The sequence below is a fragment of the Carassius carassius genome, chromosome 35 (genome assembly GCF_963082965.1).
Source record: "Carassius carassius chromosome 35, fCarCar2.1, whole genome shotgun sequence".
Taxonomy (NCBI): domain Eukaryota; kingdom Metazoa; phylum Chordata; class Actinopteri; order Cypriniformes; family Cyprinidae; genus Carassius; species Carassius carassius.
The window spans coordinates 1670802-1687409 of NC_081789.1; the positions used below are offsets into that span (position 1 = coordinate 1670802).

The 16608-nt window shown below is 37.9% G+C and overlaps 1 protein-coding gene across 6 annotated transcripts in view; it reads right to left on the reverse strand.

Annotated features, from left to right (window-relative positions):
- The window catches only part of LOC132115860 (neuropilin-1a), a 64141-nt gene that overhangs the window by 29806 nt on the left and 17727 nt on the right, over window positions 1-16608 (reverse strand). For all 6 annotated transcript variants that reach the window (XM_059524246.1, XM_059524242.1, XM_059524244.1 and 3 more), the window contains exons 3-5: window positions 13307-13488; window positions 5082-5309; window positions 1225-1380 (exon numbers count right to left, since the gene is read on the reverse strand). In XM_059524246.1, coding sequence (XP_059380229.1) covers window positions 1225-1380; window positions 5082-5309; window positions 13307-13488 — 566 coding nt within the window. The remainder of the gene's footprint in view (window positions 1-1224; window positions 1381-5081; window positions 5310-13306; window positions 13489-16608) is intronic.

Below are 16608 nucleotides of genomic sequence, written 5' to 3' on the forward strand. Positions count from 1 at the left end.
TGTCATGTTGAACAGGTATGTTCTCAAGGGTAGGTGAGATAGACAGACAGAGGAGGAGCAACAAAGTGTCTAAGGATAGTTTTGAATGCATAGCGTGATTGTGGGTGAGGTTGGTGGTGTGGTCTGAAATTAAATGTTTAGTTGGAGCATTTCTTAAATTGGGGTGAAGAGGTGAACCCTCTGGGTGAGCTGGTTTGGAAAAAAAAGAGTAAACCAATCCCCATAAAGAAGGGCAGATGGGTCATGACTCTTAACACAATCACTTAATGAAAGAGGGCCACAGCTGAGCGGGACGTGGTGATTTAATAACTTCCCATGTCGTATCGTGTTGTATTTGCAGGTGAATGTGGGTGCACATCAGTATATGGGTTTATACCCTTATCAACAGGGTGTGTTTCAATAACTTTGGCTACAAACATTCTCAAAGTAAAGGTCTCATAATGTCCTTTAACCTAGATGTTTTTTTGTTTTTGTTTTGATTTTCTAGAATTAGATTTTTAAAATGATATCAGAGCTCACAAATTAAGTTTTAATTAGGATTTTTTTTTTTATTATACTACTTTGGTTAAGAAAACTGGACCTTTGCTTGGTTTATAACATTTATTATATATATGTGACCCTGGACCACAAAACCAGTCGTAAGGGTCAATCTCTCGAAATTTTCAATAAATAATCTGTCCATTGATGTATGGTTTGTTAGGAGGACAATATTTGGCGGAGATAAAATTATTTGAAAAGCTGGAATCTGAGGGTGCAAAAAAACAAACAAACAAACCAAAGAAATTCTGAGAAAATCACCTTTAAAGTTGTCCAAAATAAGTTCTTAGCAATGCATATTACTAATAATATATATAAGGTTTTGATATACTGTATTTATGTTAGGAAATTTACAAAATATTTTAATGGAACATGATCTTTACTTAATATGCTAATAATTTTTGACATAAAAGAAAAATATTTTTTTTTATACATTTTTGGCAAGACAAGGTTATCTAAAGTTTGTGTTTATTAACTACAGAATCTTAAATCCTGAACACAAGATTGCCATACTGAATTATTTAATCACACAACATGGTTGTGTGATCTTAACATGGTGATCCATGTTATGCACAATAAACAACCTCTTCTAGGATGCTTATATTACTGGAGACTTCAACTCATGGGAATTTAGTATTCATTTCATGAATTATTTCATGCACTTTAAACATTGCAGTATTGACTTACCATCTGGTACTGTCCTTTCCAGCACAGTAAAATTAGCAGAGAATCCCTCTTTTGCAATAGCACTGTCTGTGTTGATTGTCAAAGCCAAGATTCCAGTGTAGGATATGATCCGTCCTGGAGTATTTTGTCCACAGTATCTCCCAATGTATGGACCAACTGTGGAAAGAGACAGAGATAGAGGAAAGAGAGGCATGATTAGATAAGTTTAATAATCTACTATTCAAGCCATTCTATCACAGCTGATCCTGTAGTGTGTGAACGTCAAGGACAGTGTGATTGGTTGGCCTTGTATAACTGCACTGACTGAACAAAACATTCTCTCTCTTACACCTTGTTGTTGATGGAAATGAAAAGGGCAGTGTCTGTTTTGTAAGTGTCTATGACCTTGGGTTTCTGTTTTCAGTGGCGACCATAAATTCCTGCACTTATTGTTTATTCCAGGGCCACTTTAATGTGACTTCCCAGAAGCCACTTTAAAAAAAAAATGTGTGGGAGTTGAAGGGGACAAAAAGGAAGGAACCAAACACAACTAAGGCTGTAAATTAAGAGGTATGCAATGCAATCAGCTGGGAGTAAGACATGCTTTAAAGCTGTATTGAAAAAGAGCTCTTCATACTATATGTACATGCCTTTCCAGGTTTAGGCCACTTTTAAACTTTGGTTTAAGCAAACTTGTACCATGATAGATTGTAGGGCTAAAATGTAAAGGCAAGTTGTTTGGCAACAGACAACCAATTATAAATCCCCAGTGCTTGCCTTATTAATTATGCATGAGCTAACAGAAATTACACTGAAATTACAAATTTTTGTGCATTGTTTTAGCACACAGTCCAAAAATAAATAAATAAAAATAACCTCGTAAAAATACAAATAGCAAGATTAACCTATGGTTTACAAATATACATGAAATCTGAAAACCTGAGTAAAAGGTCTAATCACTGACCCAATGCAAAATAAGAACCACACGGAATCTGGGATTATGTTAAAATTGACCACAAATCACTGAAATTTTGATTTAAGAAGAAACTGTGATTGGCTCTCTGAGAAGATGCCCATTACAGCACAAGAGATTAAACAGATCTGACAGCTTTGTGTGTGTGTGTGTGTGTGTGTGCGTGCGTGCGTGCATGCGTGTGTGTGTGTGTGATTATATAAAGCAGCTCTTTGGGTTTACATGAATCTTAATCTTCATAAGAATTTATAGAAACAGGGGCATCCAAGTGTGCATACATTTGTGCACTTGTGTGTTGAGACAGAGCTGGGTGTGGTGAAGCATCCGGATTATCTGCATGACTCAACAGTGCTATGAAATTTTAAAGAGCCTCTCCATGAACCCATTCAGCATGTCTGCCCTGTTGGAGGAGGAGGAGGGGGCTTTATAAACCCCTGCCAGGCTGTGACTGCTTCAAAGTGGACAGCTAGTGGGTGATGGAGGGGTGGGCTGAGGGCTCAAAGTCATAGAGGCTTCTGTCTCACGCCTCACAGCCTTTCCACACTAATGCACTTATTGATTGGTGTGGCTCCACAGGTAATGCAGCTAGTGTCTGAACCATAGAGAGGAGTTACTGTGAGACCCTAAGGCACCAGGGAACTCCCTTTAAAGTCTTGTCTTCAACCTCCCTCTTGGCTCTTTCTCTCTCGCTGTGTACTTGTGGGACACCTTTTTCATTGTAGATTTTTCAACAGAGGCTGTTGGGTCTAACCTTTGTCCCAGGTTCTACACTTTCCTCAGGTCTACATAGATTTTGGATTCACAAAAAGCTCTGAAGGTTTTTGGAGAAGTGGGCTAGCATCATTCACATAGTTCTACACACCCCTTACTTCTTGAGTTTGCTTAAGATACCAATAAGAGTGCAGCATTCTCAGCACTTTTCAAATAAATAGTTAACCCAGAAATGAGAATTCTGTCAGCATTAATCATAATTATCTTGTTCCAAACCTACATGCTGTTGCCGTGGAACACAAAACAAAAATTAAGGAAACCTAAAATAAACAAACAGCATAGGAATTCCCGCTGTTTTCCTTCAAAATCCATCCCGAAAATTCCACAAATTCCAAAAATGATTGCAAATTATGTCTGGACCTGCCCACAAAAGACTTTGAGCAAACTTTAAATAACAATTATTTAAACAGACTTCCTTTAATCATAATGCCCACAATAGGTTCACAATATATCCTCAGAAGAATGCTAAAACTAATTTAAAAAAATGTAAACTGATGAGAAAGCTCAAAAGGCTCGGTCTCAGATCAAAGGTGTCATTTGTTCACGGCTTCTCTCTTCCGTCAAGACAGAAAAAAAGTCGATAATGAAGTGGAAACTGAATAAGACCTCTGGTCCTGGCAGACTTCCTTCCTGCTTTGAGCTGAAATCTTCCTGTTGGGCTTCTGGGTGTGTATATACAGTTCAAATACACACACACACACAAATAAAAACTGTAATTATCTTGGAGAACAGAATATTTCTGGTGTTATGACAACAGTCTACATTCCAAAGTCCCTCACCCAGTCTAATGTCCAGAGAGATGGGATAAAGAGCTCATACCAACCTGTTCTCAAATACACTTATACATTACGTTTGTGGATGTAAGAGTATGTGCGCAAGTCCAAATATCTTTGGCCATGCCTAGGAAAGGTTTGTTTTGCTTGTGAAACACAGCAAATGGATGGAGGTCAGGCGTCTGTTCTCCCCTAGAGATCAATCATACGCCATTGTTATTTAGTCATAGCATCTGGCTTATCTGTTTAAGGCCATTTCCAGAAGGCCAAAGATGAGACCCTCCCAATTACTTCTGCTCTGACCATTGTTTAGTTTCATTTTCCAGACTGCCTGTTTAAGTGTTGAACTGTATTATATTGCAATTTATGCAGCTTGTTGAGGAAAGGTTTGCTATTACTTTTCTATATGTTCAGATTTACAATTTTGAAATAAACCTGGTGCCATCTCAGAAAAAATGTGCAAAACATAGTTCTGTTCAGGGTTACAATAGCCTGTTACTGTGGCAGTATCCTTAAAGGAATGACATCGCAACATATTTAAGATTCATAAGCAGTACCTTAAGGGTACATATTACTACTCTAAAGTCCTAATATGTGACTCTGGGCCACAAAACAAGTCTTAAGTCTCTGGGGAGTATTTGTAGCAATAGCTAAAAATACATTGTACAGGTCAAAAATATAGATTTTTCCTTTAATGCCAAAAATCATTAGGATATTAAGTAAAGTTTTTGTTCCATGAATATATTTTGTACATTTCCTACCGTAAATATTTCAAAATTTAATTTCTGATTAGTAATACGCATTGCTAAGAACTTCATTTGGACAACTTTAAAGGTGATTTTCTCAAAATTTAGATATTTTTTGGACCCTCAGATTCCAGATTTCCAAATAGCCTTATCTCAGCCAAATATAGTCCTCCTTAAAAATGTATAAATCTAAATTTAAACAAAATTGACACTTAAGAGTAGTTTTGTGTTCCAGGGTCACATATGCACATTTTAAAGGTAGATAAGGCACAAAGTTGACCTTTTATGGGTCCTGCCATGAAAAGCTGTTGTAAAGGTCATTTTTTAACAGTGTGGAAAAAATCCCCTCCCTAACACCAGAACACTGTGTTGGTGTGGTTTGCATAGGACACTCACGTTTTCATCAGAAAGTGTAAACTCTGTTTTACATGGTAAAGATCTAGTATACATTCTTGTTATCTGATGTCATACCATGTTTCTGTAGATTAAAGTTTATTGTTTCTGGTCCTTTGAAGTGTAAGTATTTGAGAACCAATGTGCAAACATTATCCGCTAAATGATCTTTTGTTTCAAAAATTTTCGTGTTTGGAGCAACAGATCTCTCCAATGACTCACCTCCAGGGAAGCCGTCCCAAATCTCCAGGCGGTCGTAGCGGCAGAACACTCCAGTGGGTGGCTGCGTATCTGCCTCCAGCTCAAAGCTCTCGAACTCCAGAACAATCTCCGACATCTTGGGAGCAAAGATCATGAACGTGCAATCCAGGTTGTTGGGGTACTTCTCTGGAAAACCTGGCGACTTGATGACTCCACTGCTGGAGGTGAAGTTCCTGGAACATTCTGGACCTGAGGTGGACACCGAGAGGAAGGAAAAGGTTAGGATATTTTGTTTGTTCACTGACGCAGATGAAGTAGGGGGAACAAACAAGCACTGAAGAAAGAACATGGTGGTCTGTGTTGTTTTGCTCGATGATTGCATAGTTTATGGGCCGTGGTGGAGGCCCACCCTGTTGGGGATACGACTGCTGCCTGATTTCTTGGGTGTGTGGGCTAATGATGAAGACGAAGCAAGACCAAAAAGAAAGTAAAAGCACATATGAGCCTGTGCTTATTAAATGTTTCATATGCACTCTCTGCTGTATGGTTGGTGCTAAAAACAACACAATTAAGAAATAGCAAAATGTGGCCATCATACTTTAAAAAACTCACTCTATACACTCTTTATAAATGCACACACACTTTTATATCATGCAGCAAGTCATAACATTTACCCAGAACTCCCTGGTGGACTAGATTGTGGATGCAGTGTGTTGTGAAGTTCACACATGCATCACTACTTTGCACTTACACAATGGTTGCTCGGCTAAAGCTGTTGTGTGATGATTAGGCTCAGCGCTCTAAGAGTAAATATGCTCTTGTTACAGAGTGATGCATAAAGGATCACCTCTGGATCATCAACGCTGAAATGTCATTACGTCAGCACTGCACCTAATGGAGTGTGGGATCTCGTGGTTATTACTGTGGGTGAAAAAGTTTAAAGATCATGAACCAGAACAGAGATGACAAATAAGGATGTCACTGTGGCTAAAAACCAAAACAAACTAAAAGTGGAAGACAAAAGGGTAACTCTTGAAGAACTCTCAAACTGCTTTCTTGCATAAAAATTAGATGGGGACCAGGGTGCATCATTAAAATGGTCTGTACAACTTCTGTTCTACATCATCTTCTGAAGCCACAGATCAAAACTCATTACTCATCAAAAAACGTACTTTTCTTATGTCTAAGAGTGCAACTTGAACATTCTACTACATATCTCCAATTTTGTTCTATGACAGAAAGTAAGTTATATGGTCTTTGACACAATGGAACGTAAACTATGTCAGAATTTTCATTGTTAGGTGAACTACACCTTTTTAAATGTTATGAATGGACAGTCTAACAAACAACTCTTGAAAGAACGGAACAATTATTGAAAAAACAAAAAGGTATTTTTCACAGCTTTAAAGGAATGTTGAAGAACATGTTCTGTTATTTTGGAACCTTGGGTGCATAATTTAATGTCATCAAAAACTCTACCACAAAACCTGTTAACTACTTCTTTTTATCTTTCTTTTCCATTTTTCCTGTGCTCTAAAGAAAATGACCAGCACGGGAATTTGAAGCTAAAGTGAGTTGACATTTAGTGCACTACTTGGTTGGTTTTTAAACAGCAGGACATAAATTCCACACTTTTAGTCCTTTCACAGAGCTTTAAAATTCCAGACATTTATCATTACAGTTTCTTTCATAAAAAAAATAAATAAATAAAAAACTGTTGCAGTCAATGAACGTGGCCTTCCAAAACTCTACAGGCCTCCATTCTAATCTACTGAAACCTTGGGTGTCAGCAATTATACATGAAGAGAAGGTGTCACATGGACAGGACAGGGCAATTGCACAAACACTTTGGGGTTTAGGGTTGAAAACTGTCAGCTGAATGGTGAACAATCAGTATCTCGGACACTTTCCAAGTTGAAATAAAAGTTACTAGGCTTAGCAGGCTTATAAAGAAATTCAAAGGAACAATTTGATGATGGAGCCAAAAACGTTCAACTTTCATCTTAAGTTTTTGAAAGTTGCATGAGTTCCAGCAACTGCAGATAGACACACTCAATTCTGTAGACTATTCTTAAGATAATCTTCTCACAGAGGAAGAAATTCTGTGGCTGTTCCACGGGCAAGAAGGAATTGCATTTTCCTTTTGCAAGATAAGAGCACATTTCCCCTACATCAGTTCTCACTCTATTTATAAAGTGCATGCTATAACATTATCTTTTTAGCAAAACAACCCAGAACATATTCGGAGCAAGAACATGAAAGCAAATGCGTTGAGTTCCGAAATGCATTCCGAAACATTTTGATTGACAGCATCACCATAAAGGGGCAATATAGTTGATATAACTGCTCAATGTCCTTGTTTAGTTATTTTTGATGACATCTGACAGTCGTCCCATTGAATTCTAATGCAAAAATACACATTAAGTATATATATATATATATATATATATATATATATATATATATATATATATATATTTATTTATTTATTTTTTTTTTTTTTTTTTTTACAATGTGTTATTGGCACACTTGTGTAGTTTTAGTGCCTCTCTGTGGATTACTTAAATATAGAGTGTGAAGTATAATAGAGAGTTGTTGGTCCACTAACTGTGTAGCTTTGCTGCTCTTGACTGTGACTGGCTTTGTAATGCTTCACTGCTGTTTACAGATTGCGGTGGGATTCTAGGGTTTGTGTACTGTATATGTGTGTGCATTTGCGATTATGCATGTCTCATATCGATTCACAGACAGTCGCTATTGTTGCTAACAGCAAATGCTTCAAACATCCACACATTTCCATGTCTCTTGGTTTGTTTCTGCAGTTATTTGCAAGTAGTTGAAAAAAAAAAAAAACTTTACAAGAGGGAGCTTCAAGCCTGTAAACTCAAGCCAAACAAATAAAGCTTTGTGAGCGTCATCCAGCTTTCTCTCTCAGTCTCTTCCCGTTCACAGCCACAAATACTTTCAAGTCGTTCTGAGCTAAATTTAAACTTAAACACCAGAATTTATGAGAGAGCAGTGAAGTGGAATTGAAAAAACACAGACTTGATTCATAGCAGCTAAGAGCTAATTCCGACATTAACGGATAGTTTTTGTACGATTTATTTTGCTTTTCCGCCCTAACGTATATACACAGGGCTTATCTTTTCAATGCGGTGAAGTGGCTGAAGGCTTCGCCTCTGTGGATTATGCTGTTTATTTAACAGGCCAGAGGCAATGCTTGTTAAAATGATCGCTTGCAGGTCTCCCCTTAGTGCAAACAAACCCAGCAAAGTGTCCGAGATTTAATCCTCATGTTCCGTTCAGATTAACTTTACTGTTGTTACATTTGGGGTCTCCCCACGAGACCTCAGTGATGTATATCTAACAATACAACATGTCTACACATTGCCGTCATTTAGAAATGAACATTTAATCTTTAGTTCTTCTGACATAATCAAAACCAGATATTACTGAAGCTGTATCCCTCTGTTTTAGACATTATATTCGAATCAGTGTTGCTTTTGTTAATAATAACTATAGACTACAGTTTATGTTATTTAAATAAAGCTGATATTCTATATGTTGCCTTTGAAACCAACCGAAATAAACTAAGTTTAGGTACTAAAATTACTAAAACTAAAACCTTAATGAAAATAAATCTAAATAAAAATATCTAAAATAAATGAACACTATTAAAATTTCAATAGCAAATAAAAAAAATACTATTTTTTAATTAGTTTAAATACTTTAATAGTTTTAAATAAAACTAAAATACATGTATTTGTATCCATTCTTATTATTTTATCTAAGGGTTCTCTATAGACGATGTTATTTTTTTGTAGTTTGTTAGCAACACTATACACAGAACTGAAAACTGAGCTGACACAGCTATGTTAACGCTAAGAGATCTATATTACTAGATCCCTTGGCATACCTCAAATATTTATGTAATGCTGAAACAGAAATGGCTGGAGGTGTTCTGGGTCTAGTGAGCTAATCGCTTTTGTTTACATTGCATCTATCTGCAGGGAGAATAATTAATCTGGACACACACATACACACACCTTTCCTTGCCGCTATGCTAAGACAGGTTAATGGGTGCGATGAGAGTTTGAGAAGCAAAATTTGGCCACACTTTCCAACAAACATTAATCTGGAGTCACAGCTGTGGGGTTACCCTGAACACACACACACACACACTTACAATCTACAGTACAGTTGCTGACACATCATTTAGCCAGCACGGCTCATGGTTCCCCTAGAGAATGAGAATGGGCAATGCACAGAAAGACAGATTCTGCCTTGGGTTTCATTAGCTCTGAGTGTTAATGTAGGGGGGTTTATTTAGAAGACGGGCTTGAAGAATGACATGCTTGCCTTGCCAGATGTGACCTATAACACTGGCCTGTAAAAAGCAACTAAACTTGTAAAAGACAACTTAACTGGACACAATGAACAAGCTTCCCTCCTTACAACATCCTTGTCCTACTGTTGACACAGGTGCCATCGTAAAGACGTTCAGATAACATCTCAGTGATGAATGGCCTAGCTAGACATGAGTTAGCGATGATGAGCTCACTGCTAACGGCAATGCAACTTTATGCAAATTTAAGTACACACATGGATTCATTGGAAAAATGTGCCTCTAACTACATTTCTGAAAATGTAGCACACCAAAAGCGTACTTTTATACTTTATACACACAATTCTTTGAAGTTTTCAACTGAAATTAACACCAGTGGCAGTAAAACATCAACAACTTTTATTCCTTGTCACACAAATTAATAATAATAATAATTACAGGTGCAGGTTATCAGTTAATAAACAATCTTATTTTAATACGATTTGTTGCACAATACTATTTTATGAACCGAAAACCCTTAACATAAAGTGGCATGGTTGCCACAGCCAATGTGTTTTTATCTATTTGTTAATGTATACATTATTTTCAAATGCAAGAGCTTTACCAGATTCACATTTATCTATTTCATATAAGACTAAAGACTCTTAGAATATTAAAACCACTCTAAAAGTGTTGTGAGACATGCAAGAACCAGTGTAATATCATTTTGCAGAAATGTCACCATTAGCATGTGAACCAGGGTTGGATTCACAAGAAGACTTCCTGTTTCAAAAGATCAATAAAATCTGCAACAGTTACATACATTTTGACTTTTATTCCTACAGCTGCCACATGAAGCGCTCATCTTTCTATTAGTGGTGCATCACATATGGAAGCCCGTTTTCAAGTCTTATCTTATTTCTAGCATTTGCGATTTTATGTACATTTATTCTCACAGTTACCTTTTGTTTTTTACTCAGAGGTGGAAACAGGCTTCCACATTCCCCTCCTTCTACACTGTCTCTGAGCGAGGATAAATTACTTCTCCATCCTTCTCTCCCACATCCACGCCTTACGCTCCACTTGTGAAACATCAGCCTCTCTTCTCACTTGATGTGGCTCTGAAAATTGCAGAGCTGTTAACTAAAAACGCATGTCTCCCTCAACCCTAAGAAAGGCCATTTTGGGGATGCCACGGCAAGACAGGATGACATGATAACTACAGACTCCTCTTCTTTACGGATGGGATACACAAGTTTCTAAAAATCATCTAAAAGCCCCTTGTTAAGGATGGTGTAAGGGAACTCTGAGAGAAAGAACACGGTGTCTGTGAAACCGTAGCGCTCTGAAAGCCCCCTGAGGACAGCTCTTCGTTAGAGATCCATGCTGTCCAGTGTGGGTTAGTGCTTGGGTCAGGCTTGATTGCATTCATAGATAGCTGTGGTGGAGAGATTCTCATCTCTTATCTTTCCTGTGTGTGTGTGTGTTGTGTGTGTGCGTAGCTCCCAGGCTTTCTCGCCCTCTCTTCACCTCATCTTCTCTCCCTCACTTTCTTTGTCACTTTCACACTTTCTCCCTGAATAGATTCTTCTCTTCTTTTGTGTTCTACGTTTATTCTCTCTTTCTCTTGTAGTCTTCGAATTAGCTCTCTACAGTACTCTCTCTTTTTTTTCTCCTTGCTTGTCTAAAATCTCCCCCATTATTCTTTATATGCATTCCAAAAGAATGAGTATCTATCTATCTATATTGAATACTTCCATTTTTTATATTGCTGTTGCTGGCATTTTATAAAAGCAATAAGCCACTCAATATGCATGTTAAAGTGATTTAAGCACAGTTAAGTGGTGTTCTTAAGGACAGGGCAGAGTAAAATCACTGTAATGCATGGTCTCTCGTGGCTAATTGCTTTAAAAACATATATAAGCAGCTGAAGTTGAAGATGCCTATTCTGAAATCAGTCTAGCCATCTGAGAGCTCTGTAAAACTCACAAAATACACTGTGTACCTTAGACATAATTAGACATTCTGCTGTACTGCTGCTTCTAGCGATCCAGCCCACACGCTGCGGATGTGTGTGAAACCTGCTCTAATCCACAGCTTACCTCTCCAAATGTAGCAGCAGCAGCTTGAAATGAGTATAATCTCATTTTAAACAATGTTACATTCTTATAATCATCCCACATTTGAATACCTGCACACCTGTTTCAACACCTGTGTGTGATCATTACTTGTACTTGTGTCTTAAACATGCAGATCAGATGGTGTTGACAAGGTTTTCCAATCAGTTTCCCTTTCTTTATTCACCATTCATTACTCTTCCTATTGCTTTTCACGTTCTTTCCTTTGCTTTCTCACCATCCTTCTCTGTCTTTAATTGATAAGGCTGACGTATGCTCTGCAGAGTTTGCGTAGTCACAACAAATTCCCATGTCCTGGAGTGCAAACAACAGTATTTGTTGTTCACACAGGATCCTGTGGCCCACCCATGCTGATAAACTAAGAGGGTTTTCTGGAGGAACACACCCAGGGCGAGGACGCCCATCCCGGCCGAGAGCGTCTGCTCGACCCCTTGACTGCACTGAGTCGATATGTTTCAGACGTCTTTGCTCTCTCCAGAGGATCGTCATTTCCAATCAGACACATCAAGAAGACGAGTTTAGGAAAAGCAGCACTGAGATAATGGAATACTGTGGGAAACTTATTGATGTTATTGATGAGGCAAAGTGTGTGGAGGTGCAACAGTGGGATGGGAACCCAGAGGAACATCTATTGCTCCGGGGTTACTCTTTTATAGCTCAGGAGTTCTCAGATGCATTCTATGACATATAAATTCAAATATGAAGAGTTAATTAGCAAAAACAGATAACTGTTAACTACATATATATATATATTTTAAATCATGTTTTTTTTCATTGTGCATTCCAGTTAATCCAATTAAACGAAAGTTGGGTTATTTTGATTAGGTAAAAAAAGAAAAAAAAAAAAACATTCAAAGGTTTGGGGTCAATTCTTTATACTTTATTCAAAAACAGTTTTTATGAACTTTCTACGCTTCGAAGAATCCTGAAAACTTTCCAGCACAACTGTGTTCAACATTGATAATAATCAGAAATGTTTCTTGTGCAGTAAATCATCATATTATCATGATTTCTGAAGATCATGTGACACTGAAGACTGGAGGAATGATGCTGAAAATACAGCGGAGCATCACAGAAATAAATTACACTTTAACACAGATTCAAATAAACAATAGCCATTTTAAAATGTAGTAATATTTCACAATATTACTGTTTTTACTGTGTTTTTCATGCTTTTTATCATATTTTAAAGAGATCTCCTTTGTGATTTGTCTTCTCTATGGGAATGACTAGACACAAACGGACAATAAAGATTAAAATAACCCCCCTGGATCATCCATCTCATCCTGAGGTCACACACAGGGCAGCCCAGGGTCAGTATTTGTGTGCTGCACCTGTCCGAGGTTACGCAAACATGCTTTCTCTCTCACTTTCTCTGAGTCTCCAGCCCTACCTCAAACACAGGAAACAGATCTGAACAACAGGAAATTTCTGCTTATTGCCGTGGCATCTCCAGATAAGACCATCGGTCCCTCAGTGTGTATCTGTGTGTGTCTCTGTAGGCCAGACAATGCCAGAACGATAGACCCTGAAGGTCTACAAGTCCAAATTATCAACTGATCTTTTACCCTTCAGCAGCTCACCCACAGGGACTTACAAAGAGAAATCAGAAAGTGCTCTCCCTCGCTTACATCTCTCCTTATACGGTTGTTGTGCTCTCCTACAGTTAATTCCTACCTTGCACATATCCTTCTTATTATAAAACAATAGTTATGGCTCTAAAATCCACTGTGGGGTTGTTGTAGCTTCTTTTCACCTATCACTTTCTTTTTCTTTCTACTCACCTGTTTTGAAGATCTCGTAGCGGATGGAGAAGCCAGCGCCATGAGTCTCGTAGTCAGACACAAACTTGATGAAGAGCTGGTTCCCAGAGGAGACCACAGGAGAGGGAGCGATCTTCCCACAATACTTCCCGACCAGCTGGCCGCTCTCATCCACTCCATCTCTCACCTCCACATAGTCATATCTGCACAGAGAGAGAGAGAGAGACAATGATCAGTTCAACTAAACATTAACTCTGTGTACTTTTTTTTTACATATTTTAGAAAGTCGGTTCATTCAGTTTGTTTCAGTGAACTGACAGGTTCTGAATATTGTTATTTGCATTTAACATATAATAAATATTTATACTTAAAAAAAGGAAAAGCATTTAAAAAAGAGACTAAGTAGTGAATGTCTGCGTGTGTTAAAACTAAAAGCATTTGATTTTTTCCTTTTTATAATTTTTTGCCAATCACACAAATATAAAAAAAAAACCATTCAAAATAATCATTTGATTTAGGAGGTGTTCCTTTGTGGCATTCTATGCAGTTTGTGAGGAAAATAACAGAAATTTTGATTAAATTATATATACTGTTTCAAGGACTTTGTTAATCAGTTACACTGAATCAATATAAGAATAATAAATAAAACAATGAAATATTATTTTTATAAATTATATATCACCGGGAATTAGTAGCCAGCTTTATGTGTGATTTGCCCTAGTGAAATTATAAATACTAGGAGTTAAGCACAAACACATCTCAAATGCCAAGGGGACAACCTTACTAGCCTTATTATGCACTTATTTTACTCTACATCCACAAAAGTGTCCTGTTTTTTCTTTTTCTGAGCTCTAATGATGAGCAATGTATCATGAAGTGTGCATGTTACAGAGCTAATAAAGGGGCAGACAAACTGCTGCATATGAATGACAGAAGATGGTGATACCCTTTACATGTCGGTTTGACAGTATGTGAGTGGAACAACAGTTATAGTATGAGAAAAAACAGGTGTAGCCTCCACACACACACACACACACACACACACACACACACACACACGCACGCACACAAACACATGCATGCTCCAATTCTCCTCAAAATAGAATTTCAACCCTATTGGCTTGTGCCACCACATAATTGAGTCTGCGAGAGTTTGGAAGACTGTTGCAAAAATGGCAGCAGTGCACACACAAAAACCCATGTGCACACACACAAGCACACTAATATTGTGTCTGTAATACAAGACGAGAGTGGGTGGGTGGTCCTGCCTCAGCTAGCAATTGAGATGGGATGAAAAAACTAAAGCTGATGTAAATTCTCCACTGTGTTAGGCCTGTTTGGACAATTCGCTACACATACTGATATAATAATGCTGAATTTCAATTGGGTATAGGCTCAGCATGGAATATGACTGACAGCAGGGTCTTGTTTCCATGGCATTTAATCACCCCTGACACTATAAACTGCGGGAACGATGGGAGGAAAGGAGAGCAAAGCATCATGGGGAATAGAACGTTCTATTTCTTTTCAAAGAATCGCAGTTTGGTTTCTCCAAGCTTGTTAGGGATGCATAACCAAAATCTTGCTTGTACATAATATAATTTCATTATTTTGAGAGTATTGAAATACTGATATATATATATATATATATATATATATATATATATATATATATATATATATATATATATTATTAATGTACACAATTGCCTAAATATGCAACAGAAGACCTCCCCACTCAAGACAATGGCCTATTGCACCTGCCACATATTGGAGGACATGTGTGAAAATGTATCAAAGGTATCGCAGACAGCAGAATGTGTGTCTCTGTGTTAGTGTGTCTAGAGTGATTTTGGGTGCGTCTCATACTGTGCATTCAGTGATATAAAGGTTGGTTTGTTTCACATCATTGGGGGTGGCATGATACCGTATGTGTGCGAATGGAAGGGACGGAATATGAGAAGTGTACCGCTCTCTGAAATCGGGTCCCCTGAGGGGGCGGTAATGTAGAGATGACTTCACCCGTGTCTCTCCGCTTGGCTGGCCTGATGGAAGAGGCCTAGAACTCCATCAGTCACAGCAGAAGAGAGTGCAACTGCTGTAACGCTACATATAGACTGAAAATGCATTGAAACTGAAAGGTAAAGAAAGTCCAAAACACTTACTGTACTGTCACGTAAATATTTGAATGATTAAAGTTTATTGTTTGATTTTATTATGTTTTTTTAAGTATTTTGCCTTTTTATTTGTAAGTAGCACAAATATCAACACAATACAAATAAAACCATGTGCAAACACATAAACAGAACCTTTGTTGTTCACAGATGACTTTTGCAGAGCTATGACCTCACTCTATTTGGCTTGGGTCTACTGTTATGTGCTTGGTGCCATTTTTTTGCACGCTGTTCTGTTTTTCATTCCCTGCCCTCTTCCTCTCAAGGCCAGCTGTGGAAACAGCACTTTTGCACCCACACAAACACGCTCTGTTCTCTTCTTCTTCTTTATCAGTCTGAGCAGGAGTCCTCAGTCTACCTTCAGCCCCATCATGGTACATTTACACAGTAATCCTGCCAATGCACTTATGCTTTTACTAACTGCCTTTACAGCACAGAGGCCATAAAAAGCAGGCATTAACTCTCAAAGACTTCTTTTGTTTTCTGTCATCATTCTGGCTTGCCTAGCCTTCTGGTGAGCTTGACTTACTTAAGTTAGGCCAAATGCTTCTCTGATAGACTGTTTTGTCAAGATGAAGAGAGGGGAAGATGAAGAGAAGAAATGCTTAGAGTGATAGTTATGCTGATCGTCAACAACATTTTGGTGCAGTTTGGACATAGACCCTTGTACTCAAGTCAAAACATGTTCTTGGAGCAACATCCTTTGTCCTCAAATATACCTAGACTTACTCGATCCCTAAAACACAGAAGGATAACATTATTTGGTAAGAATCTTCCAAAAGCCCCAGCCTTAACTCTAAAACAAGAATCTGATTGGTTAATAGAAAGGTTGTTCTCAACATAGACATTACTTTCCTTTCTGGTGGCAGAAAAAACTTCATCCCACCTTTCATCCCATTTGTGAAATGTTTCATAACAGTCTCTTTGCAGCTATAATAAGAATCTTATGGCCTTTTGCTGAGAATACACTAATCCACATTACCCAACAGTAGGGTTGGGCCGATAGACGATGCCATTGTCCATTGCAGATGGCTGATAGATATCACGATGTTGCACCGGCACCGTGATTCCACCCCCCCTTTTGAATACACTACTCATTCATACTATGGAGAGGCAGTACTTACCACACATTTCACAAGATTATATGTT